Source organism: Pempheris klunzingeri, chromosome 19 (genome assembly GCF_042242105.1).
Source record: "Pempheris klunzingeri isolate RE-2024b chromosome 19, fPemKlu1.hap1, whole genome shotgun sequence".
Classification (NCBI taxonomy): domain Eukaryota; kingdom Metazoa; phylum Chordata; class Actinopteri; order Acropomatiformes; family Pempheridae; genus Pempheris; species Pempheris klunzingeri.
Window position 1 is genome coordinate 20,631,802 of NC_092030.1, and position 18,910 is coordinate 20,650,711.

Below are 18,910 nucleotides of genomic sequence, written 5' to 3' on the forward strand. Positions count from 1 at the left end.
TTTTTAGGATCGGTTTTGGGTGATCTAGTGTGAGCCTTGATCTGAAAACAAACAGGTGGCATCTTTAGCTTGCTCTTTTTCCCTGCATCACTACCGCTTTCTTCTTCTTCTTCTCCTCTTTTGTTTTGTTTTTCTTTGGGCTGCACTGACTCCAGGTTGCAGCCGTTTATCACAGCTCTCACTTCACAGCCGTCTTTTATTTCCAGTGTGATGCAGATCCTCTCGGGGCTCCAGGTGGGATCATTTTGTGACGTTTTCTAATGATCATGACGTAGCTTAGTGCAGTGACGCAGCTGTGATGTAAGATTTGGTTTATTCGATCAGGTATGAGTGTTTAGGTTTCGTCTGTGCGTGGTTGATGTCGGACAGGTTAAAAGAGAGCTATAAGTGTACTTTATAATTATAGAAATAGACAAACTGTACATACAAACACGGACTTGAATGCAGTTCTTCACAGCTACTAAGCGTTGTCAGGTCTGTCATTCAATACTGTACTGCTAAAAGGAACTTAAAGCGAGTCATAATGTCGGAGCAGGTGAGGTCAGCCGTGTGGACGGCGTGCTGAGCGCGTGAAGCGGAGCAGGTCGTCCTCGCGCTGCCCGTCTGAACTGTACCTCATCCGCGTCTGTGAATGTACAGCCAGGAGACGGATGTGTGGAGATATGCAGGACGCCTCTGGACTGTTTCACACCTGTACAAGCATGACGTGGAGCCATTATATCATCAGAGAGATTTACTAAAACAAGTCTAGATTTGGATCTGCATGCTCAACACTTTTATTTTTTATTATTATGATTATTATTATTATTATTATTCTTTGCATTTTCCTTTCTCTCGTCTTGATCATCCTCCGTTTGATCGGCGCTTTTTGAGAAGCTCTTGAACTGCATCAGACAAGAAGGGAAATCCTTTAAACGGGCGGCTCCTCCTCAGCATCAAACCGGGTCCAGCTGGACCTCAGATTAGCGACGAGGAGTGAAAAGTCTGGCCGAGTTTGGGGGTGAGGGGGAGTCGCCCCGTAGGCTAGAGTAGGCTGTGTGATGTACAGTTTTTTTAGGATGACCAGTGATGCCAGCCAGGGTATGACTGTGAGGGGAGGGGTAGAAGCTTAGGGAACAGAGGGAGTCCAAAATACTGTTTTCTTTATTGTAATCATGAATAAGCACTTGCAAAATCTACTGTTTTATTTTTTTTTTCTTTCATGTTTTCTGTTTTTTTTGTTTTTGAAAGACAAAGATTCACAATGTATTCAATTTTCTCTTTTCTGATAAGGCAAAATTCAGGGGAATTAGTAGTGAATGTAATACGATTAGTTCCTTTTTTTTTTTTTTGGTTTTTCACGGCGTTCACGCTGTGGCAGAAGGTCTAGACAATGGAACATAACAGAATATCTAATAAATTTGAACAAATAAGAGAATCAATGTGCTGTTTCCTGTCTGTTGTTTGTGTGTGTTTCTCAGCGATGGTCAGTATTTCCTGTCATGACAGAAACATTTGCTTATAATGTTTGGAAATATGACAAGTTTTTGAGTTCCTAAAGTGAGAAAATGTGGCTCCTGATTAGAAATGTAATAAAATATACATTTATTTTACTTCATACATGTTTGAATCAACCACTGCTACCTTTAACAGTACTGACTAAAGTAAGAAACTTTTATTGATCTGCAGCTGTGAAATTCAGCACAGACCAATTAAATAAAGAACCAATACAAAAGCATTTGCACACTAAACTGCACGCTTCATGTTTTATTCATTGACTCACAATTAAACAACTTAATACCCCGACACTACATGTGTGTGAATAATACAGCAGCAGCAGAGTCAGCAGGTCTATGTGATCAGTGCACCAGATTAAAACCTGATATGATGAAGCAATGGAAGCAGAATATAGAAAACCAAGTCCATGTATCGTTAATATAACATGATACATTATGATTTATAAGGTGAAATGTCATAATATAGTATAGTATTACAATATAACCTAGAATATAGTTGCCTATAATATAACCATAATAATATCAACAATAATAAACTTTACAAAAGAAAATCAAACAATACAACGCAGATAAAATGAGAATAAGATCAAACGAACTGAAACAGTATAAATACTCAAGGAAAGTACAAATATTCAAAATTGTACTTAAATACATCACCTGAGTTACATTCCACCAGTTGATTCTGATCGTTTTTTTTAATTAGGCAGAAGGAGAAGAGATCATTTTAAGACCTTTAACCAAGTTATTCAACTTTTTGCGAGTGAAAAAAACCCTATAGAACATATAAGAGGAGTGTTGTTCTGCCTCTGTGATGGAAAAAGGATCCTGTTAGTAATTACGATGAGAAACTTCATCACAATAATGACTTGTGATATTAAGCCATTATTTTGAGACATTTTCTCATTATTTTGAGACACTACGTCATGAATATGAGAAGGTTTAAGACGTTTTCTCAATATTTTGAGGTACTAAGTCAATATATTAGGTACCAAGCCATCAATTTGAGGTTCTAAGTTAGTATTTTGAAATACTAAATCACTATTCTGAGAGTTTCTGCTAGTTTGAGATACCAAGATCATAATTTAGAGACAGTTTCTCATTGTGTCGATATAAATAAGTCATTATATCCTGAAAGTTTTTACATTGTAATGACCTACAGGATCTATTTTTGCCACTAGAGTGATGGAAACAGGCTTCCCTAATGCATTTATAACCCTGAGTGCTGGTATGTCAGAATATGTCCATGAACACGTTTAAGCCTGCAGACAGAAAAATCCTTTAATGCTCCTAGAGGCAGCTCCCACTGCGCATGCGTGAACATTTACCCAGCAGGTAAACTCCACCATGGCGGCGAGAGGCCATGTGCAGGATCCCAACGACAGGAGGCTCAGACCCATTTACGGTGAGGACTCAATGGGCAGTTACATATTTGTGCTTGTTTGGAGGTGTGCTGGACATCTCTGCGCTCTGTGCCGGTGCCTGTTTTTAAAGCAGACGGTGGTGAAGTCGGGGGGCAGCGCTGCGGCCCCACCAGCTCCGACCACGGACTCTGCTGCCCGCAGCGCCCAATGACAGTGCACCTTACCCGGTCTGCCACCGAGCCGGGGCGGGACACGGCTCCCCACGGGTCTCTGGTTTAAATCATGTGTCCTGCGTGTTGAACCTGTAGCTAAACTCGGTGGTGTTTTCTCTCCGGATGATCCGGACATTTTTGTCGTCCGGTTCTCAAAGTCGAAGCGCTAACGGTCGCTATTTGACAGCTAGCTAGCGTGCTAATGTGTCAGCTAGCTAGCTAGCTAGCTAGCTAGGCAGGCAGCTCATAGACGTGCTGCAACTGTGTGAATGTTAAAAAGAAAAGTTGTTCACTAGAGCCGGGTGTGTGCCTCAGGTTGACAGGTACTGGTGTTGTTGTTGTTATCTTTCCACGTCCAGTCTGAGTCTGCTAAGTATCACACGGTTAGCTTCCAGCTAGCATTAGGTCCATAATAGTGTAAGGACAATGCTTCAAGCTAACTCCTTGCTAGTTAGCCTGCTAGCATGGAGCTGTCACAGCTCACGGAGCTTTTGCTCAGAGGGCTCAACAGTGTGCTCCTAAATAACGGAAATAAAGGACATTCTCTGTGTTTTTGTGTAAAAAAGTATGTAGAAAAACTGCGAGGTGTCCCATCTGTTGAGCTGCTGTTTGTTACTTCATGGCTGCAGACTTTACTGCGGCATTAAAGGGACTTAAACTAAGAATGAACAGGTTTTGTCGGGAGCTTTGTGAATGCATTTAGCAGCAGTGAGGTTTGCAGCCGCAGTGAAATTAAATGAAAATGCATAAATAAGCAGTGTGATGTCTCTTTAGTCGTTTCCATCCATGCCTGGTGCTTCAGGTGCTGCTTATGTCTGGCAGCCGACCATGAGCTGATCATCCCTGGGTCTGACTAAGTCATCATGTCCAGTGCATCTGAAATCTCTGCAGCTTTTCCTCAACTTTTTGGTTTTGTTCTGCGATGGGAGTTCGAACAGAGAGAATAGACATGACATAATCACAGTGTCTGTCTGACAAGGTTAATTTTGGCACCCAGCTGTCCTGAGGAGGTTGAACTGAGGTGTGTGTGTGTGTGTGTGTGTGCGTGTGTGTGTGTGTGTGTGTGTGTGTGTGTGTGTGTGTGTGTGTGTGTGTGTGTGTGTGTGACTGCATGCACAGCATTCAGCAACCATTCAGAAACACACATGGAGGCTACATGTTATCCTTTAATCTGCAGATTATTTCCAAATTAGCAGGTCAATTGTTTGGTTAGGTCTATAAAAGCTAATACAATTGAGTAAAATGTCAATTAGAGTTGCGTAAAAGCCCAAATGTATGTCTTAAATTAGTTTTGTGTGACAAACAGTCCTAAAAAGTAAAGAATTACCAGTTTACTGTGACATAAAACAAAAAACAGAAGGAAGCTGAACCCAAGAAATGTTAGATTTTCTTGTTTAATAGCAAAATTATCTCATTGGATTACAATTATTGATTTATTAATATGTAAGAATCATTAATGCTGCAGCTGCTAAACATTCGTATGTATATCTATATGTACATCCTAATTTATTACTGGATTGTATACAGTTATGTTAATGCCTTCAAATTGCTTCTGTTGTCTGATCAACAGAAAAGTGGCACATTTTTATGTTTTAGAAGTTGGAACCATAAAATGTTTTAATCGATTTATCAAAATAGTTTCAGAACAGTTTTCTGTCGGTCTAATAATTGTTAAATCTTCATGATCTACATGGTAATACACACAATATGTTATAATAATATATATAATAATAAATTCAAGTCTGATAAATACAGTTATTAGCATCATTAATGTAATAACGTTGTGTCTCGTGTTTCCACAGACTACCTGGACAATGGCAACAATAAAATGGCAATACAGCAGGCAGATAAACTGCTGAAGAAACATAAGGACCTGCACTGCGCCAAGGTGGGTGCCGAGCGAATAATTCTCTCTGAAAGTTTAGCTTTTGTTTTCTGGGAAGCTTTTTCCGCTGTTGGCACACAGTCTAGTCTGTATGGATCTAAGAATATCTGCATACTAGACAGCCACTAGTGCACAATAAGCCACTTTCTCATTTATCGTCAGTCACCACATTGCCTGTCGTTATTTTCCACCTGCTCTGATTGATGAGCTGCCTGTTGAAGCGGTGAGGAATTTAGATACTTAGGAACCTTTTTTTGATTACACAGAATACATTTTTTAAAAAGCAACTCAGCGTTTCCTTCTAATTAGGAAATTGGATTCCGACGATAAAAGCAAGAACATCTTGGCGACAGATGACAGAAGTCTTGCTGAAAGTGAAGAAGACTGTCTAGAATTACAACCATGGACAGTAAATTTATTGGGAAAGAGCAGAAACAACTGGGATGTTTATGTAAAATGCAGGTGAAAGAAAAAGCCCAACAAACTGTGTCTGATCCCGTTCGTCTCCTGCACAACCTGGAAGATGCTTTAGAGCCGCAGCAGCGACAAAGAAGAAGTCTTTCAAACTTTGCTAAATTTTTGTTGTGTTATTTATAATGTTGTGAGTCGTTATCATGTGTTTTAACCAACCTGAGAGGCTGAAGACAAATTGGCCATTAAATATTCTCATTATTGTGCATCATTACCGTGTTATGTTCTACATTGTGTACACGCTCGCTCACACCTGACCAGACTACTAAGGAGTGCTGCAGTCTGCTCAAGGACACTTTGACGGAGATGAACACATGCTGGCGCCGCAGGGGTCAGAGCTGTGACCTGATGGCCGTCCTGCTGTCGCCAGCATTTTCAATCTTTCATAGATTATTTTTAGAGAAACAAGAAACCGTAAAACTAACGTAAAAGGAAAGTTTGGCAACAGTCAGAAGGAATACTCTCTCATGATAAGTGTTGATGCTTGTGGAGCTGGTGATGTATGTACTCACATCAGGCTCATGGAGTTAGGAAAAGTCTAGTTATTCTGAACTCTGAACACTACTGCAGCACTGCGCAGCACCACCTGACTGTCCAAGAACTGGTTTAAGGCTGCTGACATGTAGTGAGGGCAAACCATCACTCCCTCTGTCTCCACCGCTCCATCTGTAGCTCCTTCTCTTTGTACTTTCAGGTCCTGAAGGCGATCGGTCTGCAGAGGACCGGGAAGCAGGATGAAGCGTTCACTTTGGCGCAGGAGGTAGCCACTCTAGAGCCCACCGACGACAACTCTCTACAAGCTCTGACTATACTGTACCGAGAGATGCATCGTCGTGAGTACACACTAACACACACACACACGTTTACTTTAGTGCTATTTTCCTTAAGCGTTACCACAACTTGCCTAAATCCAACCCCAGTGAACTGATCCTAATTAAATGATGGTGTTATATGAATAGCATCTTTCTAGCATCTGTCCGGCTTCTCAGAGCCCTTTAAGGCTCCGTGCACATTCACTCATCATAGGAGGATCCTGGTTTGGGGGGGATTGGGGTTCAGCGTCTCGCCCGAGGACACTTAAACATGCAGACTGGAGGAGCTGGGGATGGAGCCTCTGATTTTCTGATTGTTGGACGACCCTCTTTTCCTCAGCAGCCCTTTAACCGGCCTCCTTAAGTGTAGTGTGTGTGTGTGTGTGTGTGTCCCTGAAAGTGACTTCAGTCAACACAGACACACCAGGGATTTTCCCAGCAGTTAAAAAACTCGTGAGCACATTTTGCAGAAAAGGAAGTTCATCATTGATGCTGATTTTCTGTGGCGAGCTTTAACAGTAGACCTTTAGATCTTCCAGTCAAAACCCAAATATTGCCAAATATGTGCTTTTGCTTTTCTCTTTGACACCCTCTAAAATTAAACCAACTTTTTTAAACTAAAAAACTAAATAAATGCAAAACCTAACACACACACACACACACACACAAGCTCGTAATAGTGCTATAAATGTTGCACGTGTTCACAGCGGAGTTGGTGACCAAGCTGTATGAGGCGGCAGTGAAGAAGGTCCCCCTCAGCGAGGAGTATCACTCTCACCTCTTCATGGCGTACGCTCGCGTGGGGGAGTACAAGAAGATGCAGCAGGTGAGGAAGCTCCCCTCCAGCACGCATGACTGACAGCTGTGGCTTTTCTACTTCACTGGTAATTAAGAAAGATGGACACACAATCAGAATAATGCTGACGACTGCGTCTTCGCCCTTTCCAGGCAGGGATGGCCTTGTATAAGATCGTCCCCAAGAACCCGTATTACTTCTGGTCCGTCATGAGTCTGGTGATGCAGGTATGGACAAGCTCGTACGACGCCGGCGTTCACGCTGAATGTTGTCATCGTTCTGAGCGTGACACGTGTGCCGTGTTTGTTTGTCGTCCAGGCCATCTCGGCACAGGATGAAAAACTGGCCCAGACCATGTTCCTGCCTCTGGCGGAGCGCATGGTGGAGAAAATGGTCAAAGAGGAGAAGATTGAAGCAGAAGCAGAGGTGGGTATGGTGTCGTGTGATGGTAGTTGAACTCAAGGACAAGCTATAAAAGCTGCACTTTAACGCTCACATTCAGGTTTAGGTGTCTTTAGAAATGTGGTTCATGCAGTTTTACTCATCGTGATCCTGTTCCTCCGACTCAGAGCCGCTTCTCATCCTCGTCTCTGTCGTTTATCAACATTTAATTTGACTTGTTTCTGTTCAGGAAAATTCTTTCGAGATTAGCATTATTGTTTTATCACCCAGTCTTTGTTACATAAAGAGAATATCTGATGATGTTTAGTCCTCAGATATATGATGACATAACAATATATCTGACATTTCCAGAAGAAAATATCTATAACCACCAGATGATCGTTTCAGAGTTGCTGCTCACGTTTGCTTCCATCTTTGTGTGTGTGTGTCTGTAGGTGCAGCTGTATTTTATGATCCTGGAGCGCTTGGGAAAGTGTGTCGAGGCTCTCGACGTGATCAGGGGCCCACTCGGGGGTAGGTGTATTTGTGTGTTCTTCTGTTTGCGTCCCTGGAAACACCTGAGAAATCATCCAATCTGAGGAAAGTTCCTCCATGTTGGAGTGTGAGGACAATGCACATGAATCACTGTAAATGTTCCAGTGTTTGCTACGCAGCTAAAAAATACAAACAGGATGGTAAGATGCAGAAATGAGTGTAGGGTTAGAAGTGGTATTCTCAAGGTAATGCACAGATAATGCAGAGCAACAGAAAAACATTGATGCAATCCACAAATGAAATACAATAAACACAACCAGTGATATTATTCTTAGTCAAATGCTAATTGAAGTAGTTTGAAGTTAATAAAATGGTGATATCACACTAATCACATGCAGTCCTCACCTTGTATTTGCGTGTCTCCCCTCAGAGAAGCTGACCAGCGAGCTGCAGAGCAGAGAAAACAAGTGCATGATGCTCTACCAGAGGCTACAGCGCTGGCCCGAGTGCAACGCCTTGGCCCACAAGCTGCTGCTGATAAAGTCAGTACGGGCCCACACCTGTAGCTGCTCCACACTGCTGTGAACATGAACATGAGCTAGAGACGAACGCATGAGTCACACACCTGTGTGTTTCTCTTTCCAGTCCGGACGATTGGCAGTTCTATCCCTCCTACTTTGACTCTCTCTTCCACCTGATCGATCAGTCGTGGAGCCCGCCAGAAGAAGGCGAGCAGTGAGTACAAAGGTTTTTAGACTTCTGGTGTCGCTGTGTGTGTGTGTGTGTGTTGTATTGATTTTTGTAATGGCAGCTTATATTTAGATATTGATCTGATGTGCACTGAGCAGGACATTTTGCAGCTGAGAAATTAAATGTTTTATTTTCCAATCATAACACTCAGGTATGAAATGACTGAAGGTTATTATTTTTTTTTTTAAATAGTCTGTAAAGAAGCCGCCTTCTGCTGGAAAACTAAACGAAACTTCACTGGAATATTTACAATACCATTCTTTCCTACAATCGAGACATAAATTACAATATCTGTCCAAATATTTTCAGTATTATTATTTTATTGCACCTTGTTCAGCCATATTTCCTGCTCGAGGCAATGTGTTGGTCTTGGGATGACAAGGTGGCTAATTAATAGAGCTCATCCTTCATCCAAGCACTCCGGGCTCAGAACACGTCATGCCTGCAGGACCTGGACCTGCTGAGTTGTCCTTGAGTGTCTGAGCTCCTGTGTTCATCACCTCTAAACCCTGGAGGGCAGCCAGAGAGAGGACTGTAGATGAGCGTGATCCTGTCCTGCATCGATCTGTGTCTTTGTGTCTGTCCGCAGCTGTTCGGAGGGATCGGTACATCACACTGTGGCTGAGGTGGTGAGGTTTGTGGAGGAGAGAATTAAAGGGGAGGACGGCAAAGACTCTCGCTCACTCAGAGGACCCTATTTAGCTCGGCTTGAATTAATGCACAGGCTGAGAGAACGGGGCTGCCCCGAAGAAAGCCAGCTAGGTAAAACATGGACTGCACAGCTGCTTTTGCCCTCTTCTTGAGTTTCGTTGTTTGCCGACTGCTTCAGCCTTTCAATGTGGCTTTATGTGGCTTTAAACAGGCGATCCTTTAGAGCTAATGGTGCAGTTCTTCGGGAAGTTCGGGGACAAACCCTGCTGCATCACCGACCTAAAAATATACCTGCACCTTCTCTCTGCTGATCAACATGTTCAGGTAGGACGGAGCTGCAGCAGTGTTGTTAAAACTTGACGTAGCGAAGAGTTTGGCTGTGAAACACGTTTCTCTCCTCAACGTTTTAGTTCATCAACCGCCTGAGTGAAGCGGTTCCTCTGGGGGAGCAGGGAGAGGACGGGTTCGCCTTTCCGGAGGACACCAAAGCGCTACAGAGGCATTTGTGTGTGTGTCAGCTGAGCCGAGCGCTCGGGCTGCATCACGCTCTGGACGTGGACGGGAAACTGCGGCTCATCACAGAGCTCAAAGCTCACTATCGTCACGGACTCAAGTTCGGTAGGAACACTTTAATTCATCCTAAGACCTTTACATTTGATGTGGGATAATGGGATTGTACGCGGAGCAAAGAGGCAGAAAATCCTACAACAAAGTGGAAAATGAAACTTCTGTCATGCTCAGGGAGAAGAAAAATGGAATTCCTTCCAGCAGTTATCAGAGCAGATCATCAGTTTTAGGGTTTTCCTCCCAAACAGTCACAGGAACAAAAAGTCCCTTTCATACATGGTGTGAGAATCCACAGCATCTGGGGAAAAAAAAAAAAAAAAAAGACAATAAATGGCTTCTTTTAGACGCACTTTGTTTGCATGTGATGAAACGACGACACAGACAACATGTTGCTCTTTGTAATTTACTCTTGAGTGACTCTCATGTGTCGGTGGATCTGACACCGGGGATACACGGCCTACCTCGCTGTCCATGTTAGCTGGGGACTTGCATTTCTATTAGAAATACTAGATAAGTTTAGCTGTGGTAGACCAGCAACTCCCGTGTTCTGTGAGGTAAAATTACTGTTTTTTTCAATGGAGTCTGGCGGCTTTGAAGAAAGAGTTTCTTTGCCGCCTGTCGGTGGCAAAAACAATCACTTTTTGTGGACGTACTCCAAAACCCAGGTTTCAAAATACTGAGGTTACCCTCCAAGTTTGGGGTCGGTGTTGTAGTAATCCAGTGTCCTTTTATGTGACCATGTGAAACAACATTCAGGTTGTGTGTTTACACCTCAGGCTGCTTATTAATGATGATCATGACAACATGGATTTTACTGAGCATTTCATGAGTCTATTGAAATTTAAGACATATATGTGAGTTACTAGAGTCATTTTAACAAGATGGGTACTGACATATGAAGCAAGCATTGAAAATGTGTAAGTACCAAGAAAATGAATAAATAAATCATAATTTTACACAATTTTCTATAAAGGACAACCAAACACTGATGCACTTAAGAAGTTTGTCTTTTCTGTAAAAAGTAGTTTTGCTCTCAGGTACTTGAACAGTGGCTGACTTGTTGATGTGTCTGTTGAACAGGGAAGAACGCTCTGAAGACGGAGCTGCAGTTCTCCGACATGTATTGTCTCATGGCAGCTCACGTATACGTCGACTTATGGACAGAGACCGGTGAGTTTCTCTTCCTGCTCCTCCAGATTCCTCCCACATCCGTGTGCCGGTCTCTAAAGGTGTCGCTGTGTGTGCTGTAGGGGATGAGAACATGGTGTGGCAGGGTTTGGGCGTCCTCCAGGAGGGTCTGTCTCACAGTCCTTCCAACGCCCAGTTCAAGCTGCTGCTGCTGCTCCTCTACTGTCACCTGGGAGCCTTCGAGCCCGTAGTGGACTTGTACTCCAGCCTGGACGCCAAGCATGTACAGCACGACACTATAGGGTCCGTACTTAGACACACTTTCCTTTTAATTCCACCTGTGCCTTTTATTTATCAACCGTCTCAGAATCCCTTCTACTTGTCCTGTAGTAATAATGGCTCATCTAAAGGGAACATTCAGATTGTTTAAAGTGTGGTTGTATGAGGTACTTACTCATAATCAGTGTATTACCTACAGTAGACCAAAATGGTATCAGTTTAGTCTACGTGTACGCCTTATGTAGAATATTCTCACTGCTTTACCCTGCTGCCACACAGCTCTTTCCTACTTAAGCCGTCATATCCACCTATGCTCTTTTCTAATCCACCAGACTCCATTGACAAAAACAGTGATTTTACCTCACAGAACACAGGAGTTGCTGGTCTACTGCTCTCTTGATTAGTTGATCTGTTTGTGTTATTGTGTGACTTTGGTGTTTTTAACACATTAGTCAGTTCTGTACTAATCCTTTTAAAGACACACCAAACAACCACACTAGACTTATGACTCCCCTGTTCCGCGAGGCTAAATGACCGTATTTGTTAGTGGAGTCTGGTGGCTTTGAAGAGAGAGAGAGAGGCTTCAGTTCCCCATCAGAAAGGGCTGTGTGACAGTGATGGAAAGTAGTGAAAATACTCTAAATACTAAGGTGGGTAATATACTGACTATGAATAACCTATATAATATACCTCATACAACCTCACCTACAAGTAGCACCAAAAATATGTGAGTTCCCTCCCTGAGACCCTTGATAGATGCAAGTCCAGGCCATCGTTTACTGACTAAAAATACTATTTAACATTTTTTTTATTCTTAAACTTCCAGGTTTTTGTTGACACGTTATGCTGAGTCGTTGGGCCAGTTCACTGCAGCCTCCCAGTCCTGTAATTTCTCCCTCAGGTTCTTCCACTCCAACCAGAAAGATGTAAGTCCGTCTCACTTTGTGCTAAAAGATGAGATTCACATCTTCTTATGTTTCCTTGTTCAGTTCATTCCTTTATTTATCTCTGCTTCCCTCTTTTCCCTCCACCAGACCTCAGAGTATATCATCCAGGCGTATAAGTACGGAGCGTTTGAGAAAATCCCAGAGTTCATTGCTCTCAGGAACAGGTTGAACCAATCGCTGCACTTTGCCCAGGTCCGCACTGAGAGGATGCTGCTGGACCTGTTCCTCGAGGCCGACATGTGAGAAAACACTCGGCACTTCTCAGATTATAGCGACTCGTGCTGTGGAGTTGAATTCTTCATTTAGACGTTGTCGTTTTGGGATTTGTCCTCCAGCGTGTTGAGCCTGGAGGAGAGCGTGAAGGCCATGTCTCTGTCGGCGGAGGAGGATGACATCCCCTGGGATAACATGAGGGACAACAGAGACCTTACCGTTTTTACAAGCTGGGACCCTAAAGAGAGGTGTGTGTGATTATTTCATGGTGTTTTTGCTGAAACAGAGGCACATGCGTCTAACTGTTTTTGTGTAAAGAGAGTAAAACAGCAGGACAGGACGCCGGCGCTGATGTAACGCTGGTCTTTTAAAGATTTATTATCAGTGAAGGTAGACAGGAAATGGGGAAGAGGGGTCTGACATGCAACATCAGCCTCAGACTACATAACCTCAAGTCTGTGCAGAGGCTCACTGCTTCATAGTTTTCCCACTAATCAACCCCCAGGTGATGGGCGTGTTGCTTCATGCAGGACTGCACAGCATTTTAGCCCTGGTTTCCAAAACTTACTGCAGAACAGACACTTTAGTTGTAAGATCCTGATTAACGAAACATTTGTGTCCCACCTGTAGCACAAGAGCAAGGTGCTAAATGTTAAAAGCCTTGTGGCTGTTTCCTCTCAGTCAGGCTGTGACTGTATGACCTCGACACCGATCCAACTAAAACAACAACAAACTGACATTCTTATAAAGACCTCTTAATTAATATGATGCACATCAGAATGATTTATCCTATCATCATTAATCATTATTGTATCTCAACATGTTCATTACTGTATTATGAGCATTAGACACTTGTTAAAATGGTCAAAAATACCTCTCAGCACTTCGGGGTCCGCTCACCGTAATGAACTCTCCCTTATCACAGACAATTAACCGAGGAGCACCGGCGTCGCTCTCTAGAGGAGGAGTCCGTCTGGCTGAGAATACGCTCCCTAACTCTTCGCCTCCTCGCCTCCCTGGCGGCGCTGGGACACACGCCCTCGCAGCAAAACTCCGAGATGGCCAACGAGAACGGCGTCGGAGACAAGGCGTCGACCCTCAGCAGCCTGCTGTCGCAGCTCAACCAGACTCTCCAGACGGCCGCTCAGATAGCAGAGAAACGCACACAGGTACGTCTCACACACGGGCGGCAGGATTCAAAACATCAGTGCATCAGTAACGTAATGTTCATGTCCTGGTGCAGTATCCATTCCTGGGACCACCCTCCACCCGTCTGGCCCCGGCTCTGTCCAGTGGGAGCTGCCAGTGCCAGGCCGCAGCGCTCCAGCTGTCTGTCCACCTACAGGAGCTGGAGACTGTCGGACTCGGTAAGAAGAGACGGCAGTGAAGTGAAGTGAAGTGGATCACTACCTTGACTTTTGCATTTATTCTTACCACTCCACTTTTTTTTTTATTTTTTATTTTTCCCCAATGCCTTCTCAGATGAGTCGTCGGAGCTTCAAACCCAGATCTGTAATGGTTTCAAATCTTTAGTAGTTCAGCTTCAAGGTGAGTTAGCAGCTGGATTTGCAGTTAACTACCAGAGTTTGTTCTGTTTCTGTTCTGCTTCATGTTTCCTCTTTCTGTCCACAGAAATACTGAATAAATGCAAAGGGGATTTATTGGAAATGAAAGAGGGCAAATTAAAAACCTGGCCCTCCTTATTAGAAAACCTAATCTTCTTTGTGGAGGTGAGACATCTCCGCTTCCACACACAGGCTTTTCTTTTCTTGTGCTACGCCTGATGTGTTGAAGGTGTAACGTATCGATGTTCACAGACGGTGTGCATAGTAATGTGGATGGCTAGTCACTGTGCCAAGATCCTTCGACCACTCAAGACTAGTCTACAGAAGAAGAAGAAGAAGAAAAAGGATGCGAACACAACTTTGGTACAGTTTTAATTCGCTTTGCATTCATCATCATGCACGCGTGGGCTCATCTAGTAGAAACGCAGGATGCTACAGTCCACTGAATGCTTAAAGGGATAGTTCTGATTGTTTGAAGTGGGGTTTTATGAGGTACTTATCCATAGTTAATGTTTGGTGCTGTCTCACTGGGAACTGAAGCCATTCTGTCTTTCTCGATGTTTGCTTCAGTGCCACCAGACTCCATTCACAAAAACGTTAATTGTAACTCACAGAGTGCAGGAGTTTGCTGGTCCACCGCTGCCTTCATCAAAGGACTAAAATGCTAGTTTGGGTCTAACGTAAGCATTTAAAGCACCAAAGTCGCACAATAACTCAAACAAACTAACTGATCAAGGCTGCAGTAGACCAACGGCTCCTGTGTTCTGTGGGTTAAAATGATGTTTTTGTGAATGGAGTCTGGTGGGTTTGAAGAGAGCAACATCACGGCTGTTTCTAGTCAAACGAAAAGGATCCTACAGGTCTGTCTCTGTAGGGATCCTTTCCATAATGCTGTCAGACACTTGCTGGCTAAAACAAGCACTGTTAGTGGACCTACTCTCCCCCCATAGTCGCAGCCATAGACCAGCAACTCCTGCTTTTGTCAGGAGGAGTCTGTTGGCTTTAAAGCAAATGAAGAGAAAGACAGAGCAGCTTATATTCCTGTCAGAAATGGCTTTCGTCTCTCCCATTTAATGGTAACTCTCACTGATCTCTTGCAGCCAGCGGTGGTGTGTGGGTTCCAGGAGCTGACGGGGAGCTTGCAGGACCTGCTCGCCCAGGCTTTGGAGTATATAAAGGGTCAAGAGACTGGCATGACGGCTCTTAAAGTGGCCAGTTTAAGCTTGGAAGGATACCCACAGGTCAGTGTGCAGACACATGAACAGTTCCTCTCACACACACATTTACATTCATAGAAAAATAAGTGGAAGACAGTAGAGTCTTGTTTTTTTATTAACGCATCACAGATAATCTTTTCTCATGTTATATTATCAGTGTGTAGGACAATGATGAGATTAGATTGTGAAAAATTAAAACATCTCCACAATCTTCCTTTCCTCAGAGATCGTTAGCATCATGCTATACTACAAATATTACCTGTTTGCATCAGGATTTACATTCACAGTATTTTCCCTCAGCTAAAAATTTTGCTTTTTGGAGCTGATTTAAGCCAAAACTCTGAACATAACCTGGTTTGTTTGCAGCATTAGTTAAAAGAGATAACTTACCTCACTCCGTAGTACAACCCTCTGAAGGGAGACAAACGGCAGCACAGGACGAGAAAGACGCTGCTAAACTTTTGCTAATTTCCTCTAACTAACTTTTGCTCTGTTGAGCTTAACATCTTGAAAACAAAGGAGTTGTGCTGTGGGGGCAGAGGTAAATCTCTGACACCCCTTTTTACACCCGTCAGTATCCAGGGTCAGTCTGTCGAGCAGGTAGAAGTTTTTAAATACCTGGGAACTGACATCGACACCAACTTGTCATTTGCAAATCATGCAGACTCTGTGTACAAAACAGCACAACAGCGCCTCCACCTGCTGAGGAAACTGAGGACTTTTAATGTCAGCAGAGGCGTTTGAACCCTGGTCTGCACCTCACTCATTGAATCCATCCTCACATGGTACAGCTCCCTCTCCACTAAACACAAAACTAAACTCTCCCGTATTGTTACTGTACAACCGCTCTGTGATCAGGAAAGCCACCCTGATCACAGAGGGTGATCCATCACTCCTTCCAGCTACTTCCATCAGGCAGACGTTACAAAGTCCCACTGGCCTGCAAAAACATCTATAAAAAATCCTTTATTCCCATAACCAGCCTGAACAACATGAAATAAGACACTGAACAGTCCATATATTTGGCTGCTGTTGTGTGTTGTTTTTATTGTTAGAGCCTTGTCAAAGGAGACTTTCTGTCACCGTCTGGGGCAGACAGTAAAGTCTATCTATCTAAAGGTAGTTTTTATTTCACATAGAAAGGAAGTGCCCCAGTGGAGCTTCACTGAGGGACAGTGTGCCTCTTAGAGACGTTGAATGCTCGTGTTTGGAACCTGCCTGTAGGACCTGAGGCTCTGACAGCAGCTCTGTTTCCTGCGCTTGTGTTTCAGGAGGAAGCTTCGTTTATGAAGGCTGCTATGGACAAGGTGCAGAGCAGTTACCTGCGCTCGCTACAGGAGGTGGGAGACCTGCTCAAGAAGAGAGCAGAGACTATAAAGAACCTCAAGATCTGAGCACCACCACACACACACACACACACACACACACACACACCCCAAATAAAGACGACTATACGCCCCACCCTCTGCCCCCCGATGTCCCGCCTACGTCTACGTCTACCGACCTTCGGGTCCTGCTTTCCTCGCCGGTCCGACTCCCCATCCTCCCCCACCCCCTCTGCCCGAGCACACAGTCGTTGCCGACCTCCTCCTCCCCCCTCCCCCCTCCTCCCTCCTCCTGCGTATGTCTCCCTCGGCGTTTGTGAGCTCTCGATCTGGATTTTTGTTTTCGTTTCCTTTCACTTCCACACACACACACACACACACACACACACCTCTGGGACATTTGCAACTCTTATAGCACACGAGCTTGTAAGTAAACTCATGAGTTTATACGTGAAAACATGAGGACAAAAGCAAGAAAAACAAATGGCGCAAATTAGGAAAAATGAATAAGCAGTTTTAGATGAACTAATCTAATAAATTATTGTACATAGTAAAGAGCAACTACCACATCATGAACTAACTGAGAGTATAAGACAATAAACCACTATTCTGTTTGTCCGCTACGTTTCCTCTTTATTCCTCACGTTGTTTTTCTGGTGAACAATCGAAGTAAAAGCGACAGTGACACACACACACACACACACACACACACACACGGGGACTGTTAACACTAAGGAGGAAAGTCCTGTCGATGTGCTGCTGTTCCAGCTGTTTCTCTTTGTCGAGAGCAAACGGGCACAATTTTGCAATGAACTGAAGCTCTGTGGAAATGTGGACGCCTGACTACCTGCAGACTGAAGTTTCCCTTTCAAGAATTATTTTCTGACGTTCTTTTTTTTTTTTTTTTTTTTTTGTTGTTGCTTTGTGTATCTTGTGTGTCGCTTTGGTACTAAAAGTGGAGCCACCTCTGTAGCTGCAGTATTATAAAGAGCAGTGGTGGGACGAGCTAAATACCCAGGACGTTTTTTTTTTTTATTTTTAAGAATCTGAATTGTCTGCTGCTGTTGTTTCCTTTCTTTTCTTTTCTTTTCTTCAAATAAGCAGTTGAAGTGGTGCTTGTAAACATGTCTGTTGTGGAATCGGGTTGTTCCAGCACAAAAACAAAAAAAAAATCAGGCATGGATCAAATATTCAGAATCCTTTTAAGACTGGAACATATGCAAAATCTACGTACGTTTTCCTCTCACATCGTGTCGTTTCCTCGAACTCTGGTGTGACGACATTTCACTGTCAAAATCCACGAGTGCAAATGAGATCCGCCAGCTGCTGCATGCGTGTTAGTTATGTGAGTGTTTTCACATCACGTGTGTGCAACATTGGACTAAACCACGAGTGGACCGACCACAGAGGCAGAAACTTGGATGTTTTATTTCACTGCTTGGTGGTCAAAAGCTGCTAGTAAACAAATACAGAGTGTGTTGAGTGATGCAGACTTCAAAACAAAATCAGCCCAACACAGTAGCCAGTATTAAGTCCAAATTCTCATGTTTCAGATCAAACCGTTAGTTGGTTTTTGTAGTCAAGTCTTCATTTTTCAGTGCTCATTGTGTTTCTTTACTTGTGGATCCTGACCCCCCCCCAAAAATGGCGGACGAGCTGCAGATGCCAATGAGGTATCTGAGTTTTGTGCCTGTGGTCCAACCACTTACGAGTCACGAGCGAGCAGGTGGAAGTTTTCCGAGCAGGAGAGAAACATTAGTGGTTGTTCTCTTGAGGATATCAGATGTATGGCAAGCAAACAGTGCCAAACGTTGTCACATTTCATTCTCTATTTGCTTTACAGCCACAATGCAGTAAAAAAAAAAGGTGTTCAGACTGTCCGGACGCTGCTTTTCTCTCCGTGCAATGTTAAACCCTGCTTTTTATGTTCTGTTAAAACCTGCTGCTAGTTAAGGTGCCCTGGTGATTACCATTAAAACAGGCTTTATTCACAGTGAAGCACAGTTACACAAACTTTGAGCTTAATTGTTACACAAACAGAACAGAATGTTTCTATTTTTAAAAAACACCATAAAAAAAGGAGGTTTTTATGGTAGAAAAAGCTGTAAAACTGTCAAGATGCTGCTTTTTACAACATTTTCTTTCTCTTTTTTTGTTTTTAACAGTATGAAGTGATGATATTTGGCCCTTTCTGCTTGCCATACAGGTGTAAATACTGCCCCACATGTGGATCTCATTTACTCTTCTGGAAAATAGTGATGAAATTACAACTAAAATTCCTGTTTTCATTCAGTGTGTTTTCTAATTCAGTGCAGACTGAGAGGATTTTGTGTATTTGAGCCCGATCTGACTGTACAGA

At 43.4% G+C, this 18,910-nt stretch overlaps 1 protein-coding gene across 1 annotated transcript; it reads left to right on the forward strand.

Annotated features, from left to right (window-relative positions):
* Positions 1 to 2,820: 2,820 nt before the first annotated feature.
* On the forward strand, positions 2,821 to 17,431 carry naa25 (N-alpha-acetyltransferase 25, NatB auxiliary subunit). The gene is made up of 24 exons (XM_070850267.1): positions 2,821 to 2,898; positions 4,872 to 4,957; positions 6,120 to 6,258; positions 6,945 to 7,063; positions 7,186 to 7,260; positions 7,352 to 7,459; positions 7,870 to 7,948; positions 8,340 to 8,451; positions 8,555 to 8,644; positions 9,249 to 9,421; positions 9,522 to 9,634; positions 9,721 to 9,928; positions 10,958 to 11,047; positions 11,128 to 11,308; positions 12,111 to 12,210; positions 12,319 to 12,470; positions 12,567 to 12,692; positions 13,370 to 13,613; positions 13,688 to 13,811; positions 13,927 to 13,992; positions 14,077 to 14,174; positions 14,262 to 14,372; positions 15,110 to 15,250; positions 16,498 to 17,431. Exons 1-24 carry the CDS (start codon positions 2,841 to 2,843, stop codon positions 16,618 to 16,620), a joined length of 2,916 nt encoding a protein of 971 aa, XP_070706368.1. The 5' UTR covers positions 2,821 to 2,840; the 3' UTR covers positions 16,621 to 17,431.
* Positions 17,432 to 18,910: the final 1,479 nt, after the last annotated feature.

Excerpts from the sequence above, each read along its gene's own strand:
- naa25 (XM_070850267.1), top strand. The coding sequence starts at position 2,841 with ATGGCGGCGAGAGGCCATGTGCAGGATCCCAACGACAGGAGGCTCAGA. Across the intron at positions 7,949-8,339 it reads GATCAGGGGCCCACTCGGGG|AGAAGCTGACCAGCGAGCTG; the intron begins GTAGGTGTATTT and ends GTCTCCCCTCAG. Across the intron at positions 11,048-11,127 it reads CGACTTATGGACAGAGACCG|GGGATGAGAACATGGTGTGG; the intron begins GTGAGTTTCTCT and ends TGTGTGCTGTAG.